Raw genomic sequence first — 8,116 nt, 5'->3', positions numbered from 1 at the left:
AAGACTGCAACAAATAACCCGGATCAACATATTTCAGATCGGATTTTTCATGGCGGTAAGAAAATTAATATATTTCTTTATGTGTTATTATAAAAAAATAAAAATGCTTGGCTTTTGAGTAATTGATGACGATTCAAAAGTCACTTCTAGGTAATACATAAAATATTGCCATCCTTCTAGGACATTTAATTTCTAAAAAATTGTATCTATTTTGAAAATTCTTTTTGAATAACAATCATTAAATAACTTAAAGTTTTTTTTTTCAAAGATAGATACAACTTTTTAGAAATTAAATGTACTAGAAGGATGTCAATATTTTCTATATTGCCTAAAAGTGACTTTTGAACCAGGATCAATAACTCAGAATCCAAACATTTTTATTTTTTTCGAATAACACATAAAAAATAATCGATTATATTTGAAAATAATCAATCAATTAGTTAAAAGAAATTATAACGGTTTAATTACTACTAATGACTAATTCATTAATCGGACAAAACTGTTGGTTGTGTTTTTACAACACTGGATAGACTTCGAAATCTGAAATTGATTTTTTTTTTTAAATCTAAAATATCAGACCTTTAGAAATCGGTGGTGCATAGTCCAAAAAAAAATCATGATATCACTTTCTTTCCACGTGGTTGCCCACATAAAATCAATACAATTCAAAAATCTAAGGCGTAGCACTGTTTGTGTTGGAAAAAAAAAATCATGATATCACGACCGGCCGGATTAATGCATAGTGGACCGCCAGGATCACTGGCGGTCTGGTCCATAGTGGACCGCCCAGATCCCTGGCGGTCTGCTATGGAAGTGGACCGCCAGTGATCCTGGCGGTCTGGTTAGATTTAAAAAAAAAAAATTTGAGGTTATTTTGGTAAAAACATTTTTTTTTAGGGTATTAATAAAAATGGCCGCAATTGATCAAACACAAAACTAAAAATAATTAAATAAAATAGAATTTAAAAGTACAACAATTTTTAATTGAACAAAACACAAGACAAATTTTTAAGTTAAGTTTCTATTTTAATGTCTAACATAATCATTCCAATACCCTAACAACTTTTTCATATATTTGCCAAACACTTTATATTCTAAAATTTCTTATGGGTTAAATGACTTTGATTTTGATAAATTGAAATCTCAATTCTTACAAAATTTTCATATTACCGAACATCTCATTTGAATTGGAACTCATAACTTCTCACATCAGAGATCATATGCTTCTGCTGCTAAATCAAAAACTAGATCTTATCAGTGCACTACTTGAACAATTAGAATATCTGACTTGTCACGAAAAAAAAAGAATGTTCAACTTAAAAGAAAAGATAGTGTGAAGTGTGCACTAGAGTATTAACAATACCCTTAACAGGTATACCCTACCTAACCCGCCCGTGCCTGCTGCCCGGGGTACCCGTGTCCGAGCCCGGGTATGGGTCGGATACTCGGGTACGTGGGTAAGGGCAAAAATTGGACCGGACCCGGTTTTTTTTATCAATACCCGACCATACCCTACCCGACTATACCCGTACCCGACTAAACCCGTACCCGACTAAACCCGTACCCGACTAAACCCGTACCCGACTAAACCCGTATCCGACTACCCGAGTATCCGTACCCGTATACCCGACCACTGTTCATGCCATTTCAAAATTCAAAATTTGTATTTTTTTCCTCCCAAAAAAATCAGAAAAAACCAGAAAATACCGGAAAAAAACCAACAAAAAAACAAAAAAAAAAAAAACCAGAAAAAAAAACAGCAAAAAAAAAAAAAAAATATACCCGTACCCGCCCTACCCGTACCCGTACCCGCCTTACCCGTCAAGGGTACACGGGTAAGGGTATAGGACGGGTAGGGTATGGTTTTTGTAAATTATACCCGCCATACCCGTACCCGTATACCCTTGTACCCGAGTATACCCGTACCCGAGACGTACCCGTACCCGTCCCGGGTATACCCGGGATACCCGTACCCGCCCGAGTATAAATACTCTAGTGTGAACACATCATTTTTTTAATTTCTCCTCTCTCTAGAAGGAGAGAAAATATGTCACTGTTCAGTTGATTGGAAAGGCTAGACTGGTAATTATGGGCACTTGATTGTTGCCGTATATATTAATTTTTTATTGTTAGACAAGTAATAAATATTTTTTAAATAACCAAAAAACTGATGCAAAAGTTTGGATTTTTTATAGTATGAGATGGTTTTTTGTCGTTGAATGAGATAAAGATTAAAGTTTTTAAATCACTTCAAATGCATGAATTCAAATTATAAATTGTAATTAAGCTGAAATAGTTTAAAATACATAAATACAAAATTTAAAACACAAGACTAATAATAACATGAAATTGCATTTCAACAATACAATAATAATTGATCAAACACAAAACTAAAAATAATTAAATAAAATAGAATTTAAAAGTACAACAATTTTTTAATTGAACAAAACACAAGACAAATTTTTAAGTTAAGCTTCTATTTTAATATCTAACATAATCATTCCAATACCCTAACAACTTTTTCATATATTTGCCGAACATTTATATTCTAGGGTTAATTTCTCATGTACCCTCAAAGAGTTCTTTAATTTCTTATTTACTCCTCAACTCTTGAATATATCTAATTTGTCTCTTAACTCTTAAAATTATTTCTCTTTTATCCATAGAGTTAATTACTCTTTGTCAAACTATATTTTTTTTCCCATTGTACCCTTGTGTGGTTTCTATAATCAAAGCACATCTATCTCTTAACGAATTCAAATTCTCTAAGTACCAAATAAAGCACATCTATCTCTAAGTATCTAATTTGCACAACTTGGCAGATTGTTTTTATTGCACAGCTTATTTCCCATTTTTAGCAACATCTTCTTATGTAATATTCATCATATGGTGTGAGAGATGTGGAAAGTTATTTCAAGATACCAGTAAGAACCTGGTTACCTTGATACAGGAGATAGACTGGCAACAATTTTTTTGAAAGAGGCACGGCAGGTACAATAATACCAGTGACAATCCTAAATTTTTTTTTGGTACAGTAATTGGTACCAGGACCATCACGCTGGTACAGGAGGACATATTCAGTTGGTTGAATCAGAATCAATTAAGAAAAAGTCAACTGGTACAAGATCTCGTACAGCTACGCAAACAGTATAGAGGAATTGGTACAAAAATGCAAGTAGTATCGAGTGGAACTTGAGAATAAAAGCAAATGATATTAAACTCAAAAATTTCTATTTAAATCAGCAAAAAATGAAAAAGAGATTGAATTGGGAAAATAAGATGTTGTGTCCAGTGAGAAGCATGCGAATTTTGTTCACTTATTTAAACAGTGTAAATTAATAAATTATACTTTATTCGGTACTTAGAGAATTTAAATTCGTTAAGAGATAGATGTGCTTTGATCAGAGAAACCACACAAGGGTACAATGGGATAGAATATATTTTGACAAAGAGTAATTAACTCTATGGGTAAAAAAGAAAGAAGTTTAAGAGTCAAGGAATAATTAGATATATTCAAGAGTTGAGGGAAAATAAGAATTAAAGAACTCTTCGAGGGTACATGAGAAATTAATCCTATATTCTAAATTTTTTTATGGATTTAAATGGCTTTGATTTTGATTAATTAAAATTTTTATATTACCGAACATCTTATTCGGATTGGAACTCGTAACTTCTCACATCAGAGATCATATGCTTTTGACTTATCCTGAAAAAAGAAAAAGAAAATAATGTTCAACTTAAAAGAAAAAGATAGTGTGAACACGTTATTTTTTTTAATTCTCCTCTCTCTAGAAGGAGAGAAAATATGTCACTGTTCAGATTGATTGGGAAGGCTAGATTGGTAATTATGGGCACCTGATTGTGGCCGTATATATAATTTTTTTTTATTGTTAGACAAGTAATAAATATTTTTTAAATAACCAAAAAACTGATGCAAAAGTTTGGATTTCTTTTTGGTATGAGATGTTTTTTTTATCGTTGAATAATAAGATAAAGATTAAAGTTTTAAAATATGAATTCAAATTTTAAACTTGTGATCTTCTACGTGGAAGATAATGTCTTAGTCATTAAGTTAGACGTAATTTTTATACAACAAAATATTTCAAAGTAAATTGATTGATCTTATTGTTGCCTTCGTTTTTGTCAAAAAAAAAAAAAAAAAAAAAAATCATGTCTCTACAATTTTCTTCTCGCTGAGAGCGAGCGGTAATGATTAGGACAGGTTTTTCCAAGCACCTACTAATTAATTTAAAAGGATGTCGTTATTTGCACAAATTAATGCAATTGTTTGTATGAATAAAATTTATTAATATAATTATGTTATGAATATAACAAACAATTTATTTGATTTAAACTAATTAGTTCATTTTAATATCAGTATATTATTATTTATTTTCTTTGTCTTTGTATAATTAGTTTATAGACTTATAACAAAATTACTTATCTTATTAGTAATTATATTAACCACTTAATTGATATTATTTAGTTCTAATTGAAAAAAAGAGTGTAAATGTAATCTCTACAAATACATATAACTTTTGCGTTATGTGAAATGTTGAGCTTGATTACATTCTTAATTTGCAAATAATATGGAAAAGGAAGCAGCTAACAGTCCCCCAACTCCAGTCCTCCAAAAATCCCCGGATATTTTCAACTAATTCTGTAAACATCAATACTAAATCCTGTAAACATTAATAATAAATCCTGTAAACTAATTCAACAAATCCGGTCAACATAAAAACGCGTGAAAGCTGTTAAAAACTCGTGACAACTGTTGAAAACGCGTGACAGCTGTTGGGGACCACCTTCTGTGAACATACACATAGTATCATGTAAACATACACATATTATCATATAAACATACACATATTATCATGTAAACATACATATTGTACTTGAAATTATGGCAATTGTGATAGTCAAAAGTGAGTTAGGCTAATATGACACTAGTGTTATATCAAACTAAATAACACCACATCTTAAACCCTTAGATCTGCTTTAAGATTCGTACTATCCGCTTTTACTGTTCAAGCACTTCATTTTGTACGAATCTTAAAGCAGATCTAAGGATTTAAGATGTGGTGTTATTTAGTTTGATATAACACTAGTGTTATATTAGCCTAACTCGTCAAAAATGCGTCAGAACTAAGCTAAAACAGGAAAGACTTTTATACACAGAAATTTTTGAGGGATTTGACTTAGGGGGATGTTACCTTTTCTCTATGGAAAATGCATGCTCAAATCAGACTAATTGAAACATGTTCATTCTTTCCTCTTTGAGAAAAAACAGGGTCTTCCCCTGTTTTTTTATTGATGTTTCCAGAAGTACAAAGTACAGTAAACAGAAATGATTCAAGGAATACACCTGTGTATTTAATAAGGATCTATTTACCAAAATTTTCTTTGTTCAACTTTGTAAGCCCTTGCTTTGTTTTTCATCTCTCCATCCATGTCATAATTAATTACTAACGTGTCAAGTAATATGTCAGGTCAAAAAATGGAATGGTCTGTGCATCTAAATATCTGATGTAATGGATTGCTTTCAAGCAATTTTATTTTTAAGTTTGAAATATCAGGAGCAATTTACAGTAGATGAACTTGAACCCAATTGTGATTTCAAAATCCTGAAAAAAAAAAATTGAACCTCAAATTTTTTTCTACTAAGCTAATATAAACACGGCTTTATACGCAGCCAAGAAAAAAAAATACAGTTTTAAACTAAGATAACCTGCAAATTAAGCATTTATTATTGAAACAGAGATCCAAACTCATGATCATAAGAAAGTATACTCTCCATATTTTCGAACTCTAGCGAGGCACCGTCAAACTCCAAACTTAAGCTATCACTTGCAATAGACTCTAATTCCAAGCCCCAGAAATCGCTACTTGTAATCACTTGTTCAGGAGAGGTGGTGAAATTGTCAGAAGAGGTTTGGTTGCTCATAACCTCTTCTTCATGCTCATGCTTGATTAAAGAAGAGATAGGAGGTGAAGAGAATTGTTTAATTTGATTGTTGGTGTTGGACTTGAAATTGATTATGTAGGATTGGTCTTGTTCTTGGCAATGTTTTTTTGCTTGTTTGCATGTGTGTTCTCCAATGTAGGTGATTTCATACTTGCCAGGTTGTTGCTCTGATTGCTGCACTTGTCTGGTTGCTTGGCAATGTTCATCATATTTGTGGGTGCATCTGAAATAGCTCCTGCAACATAGAATTTAGTATGACATGTTAATTTTGCTTTTCCTTTTCTTTATTTCTTTATTTTTATATCAGTAAGCAAGAGATGTAAATATTTATATTGCTGTGTAATTTATTGTGTAACAGAAACAAGTTCAATATATAACACAGATATTGCTACACCTTATCACTACTTAAAAAAAGATTCTGTTTGTGTGCATGTGAAAGGAAAAAGGGATGCTTTGGACATGGATAAGTACGTGTCTGGTAATTAATGGTTATAATTTAACTTTCTTAGAAGAGTAAAGGAAAACTGGGCCCCGCCGGTCCCCACCTTGCATTGGTATTTGATGAAAGATATATAATAGCAAACTGGGTCTATGATTGGATAGACAGCAACAACCAATTGGGCAAATTGCAGTGGCACATGTTATTGTGACAAAGTGCATGTTAGTACCCTACTTTTCTCAAAACTTAATTTCCTTTTGAAATTTTGTTAAATCAACTTTCTTGGTTTTTGTTTAACAATTGTATGTCAATTTCTCCTTTTGCCACAAAATTTATTGAGAACAATTTGCATTGAGTTATATTAGGATAAGGATTCACACATCTAAAATTCAGAAAAGAACATTGTTCTAAGGTATTGTATTTATTTTTATTTTTTCTGAAGAAATTTTGTCCTAGTGGGGAAAGCAATCATGTAAGTGCAAAAATTTACCTAGGGTACTTTGCACTGAAAATTTCCTTCTGACCATACTTTCTCCATGTAAATCCATCATCTATGCTCTGCTTTATCACCTTGTTGCAGAAATTTGGATCAGCTCTGCAACCAAATTCACTTCATGAAATCATGCATCCACATGAAAATAACAACTATAACAATTTGCCAAGTTGAGAAAATAAAATCAAACAACTTCACTCTACATTTTTATCCTAATTTTTTTATGAAAATGCATATGAAGGAAGTTCTTTGTACCTTTTTCTACCGCCGAATTTAGGTGCCACTTGCGTGCGTCTTTTCTTACTTGAGTTTGTGTACATGACATTTTCATCCCTAGTTGGCAATGGCTCAGGTGACGCTACAACATTTTGCGACATTGCAACTGCTTGAGTGAAAACCCCTGAAATATTTTCAAGGAGAGAAACAACTTCCCTTGGTAGCTTGTGTTGTACCAACAACACCTTTAGCTTCTCGGTCGACTCTTGGCCTTCTCGTAGTAGGCCGATCACTGAATTTTCAGCCATTGAAGCTCTATTTTTTATTGCAAATTACCAGCTCTTGCCTCTTTAAGTTGGTTGCTTTTTCTCTCTTATAAGAGGAGATAGTTAGGCTTGAGAAATTGTAGGGAAGGCGGCATATGTAGGCAAGGGAAGTGCAGGGGATAAGCATGGAAATAACATGGAAAGTGGAATTTTTGCCTAGACGACAAAAAACACTCATATGAGGTCATGCATGCAACGTCACACAAGTGACTTCCATATTTAATTATCTTTCCAACAATAAATAAAATTCGTGGGTTAGGTTGAAATTCGTGGCTTCTAATCGGGGCACAATTGAGGAATGAGATTCATTGTTATTCTTTTCATGTTTTTCTCTTTATCTCTCTCCTCTTACTCTCTTTTTCAAGTGATTTTTTTTCTCTCTCTTCTTTAATGAGAGAAATAGAGAGAAATAGAGAGAAAATAAATAGCAGGATGCTGCTATTCTCTGAAAATAGCAGTAGATTGGAATTCCACAGTTAATGAAGAGTTCACATTATGTTTATTTTCTTATATGAAAATAATAATTATTTTAAAAGTGAAATAATATAATTGCTAATAGTTATCGATTAAAAATTATTTATATGTTTATATTTATGTAGATTTATATCGTTGATTAATTATGTATTTTATTTAACAAATATGTAATTACATTTATGTAGATTTATATTGTTGATAAT

The 8,116-nt window shown here is 31.9% G+C and overlaps 1 protein-coding gene across 2 annotated transcripts; it reads right to left on the bottom strand.

Annotated features, from left to right (window-relative positions):
* Positions 1–5,522: 5,522 nt before the first annotated feature.
* Positions 5,523–7,512, bottom strand: LOC144574750 (WRKY DNA-binding transcription factor 70-like). 2 transcript variants are annotated; one of them, XM_078324794.1, is made up of 3 exons: positions 7,153–7,511; positions 6,895–6,999; positions 5,523–6,200 (listed from the first exon to the last, which is right to left on the bottom strand). In XM_078324794.1, exons 1-3 carry the CDS (start codon positions 7,419–7,421, stop codon positions 5,747–5,749), a joined length of 828 nt encoding a protein of 275 aa, XP_078180920.1. In that variant the 5' UTR covers positions 7,422–7,511; the 3' UTR covers positions 5,523–5,746. The 2 variants fall into 2 exon arrangements, with proteins under 2 accessions (XP_078180920.1, XP_078180921.1); XM_078324795.1 differs by lacking the exon at positions 6,895–6,999 and having other exon boundaries at positions 7,153–7,512.
* Positions 7,513–8,116: the final 604 nt, after the last annotated feature.

This window comes from Carex rostrata, chromosome 23, assembly GCF_964058835.1.
Source record: "Carex rostrata chromosome 23, lpCarRost1.2, whole genome shotgun sequence".
NCBI lineage: Eukaryota > Viridiplantae > Streptophyta > Magnoliopsida > Poales > Cyperaceae > Carex > Carex rostrata.
This window is presented reverse-complemented; position numbering and strand designations above follow the sequence as displayed.

Coding starts and splice junctions, on each gene's coding strand:
- LOC144574750 (XM_078324794.1), bottom strand. CDS start 7,421: ATGGCTGAAAATTCAGTGATCGGCCTACTACGAGAAGGCCAAGAGTCG. Junction 7,000..7,152: donor AAATTCGGCGGTAGAAAAAG/GTACAAAGAACT, acceptor ATTTGGTTGCAG/AGCTGATCCAAATTTCTGCA. Junction 6,201..6,894: donor TTCAGTGCAAAGTACCCTAG/GTAAATTTTTGC, acceptor TCTATGTTGCAG/GAGCTATTTCAGATGCACCC.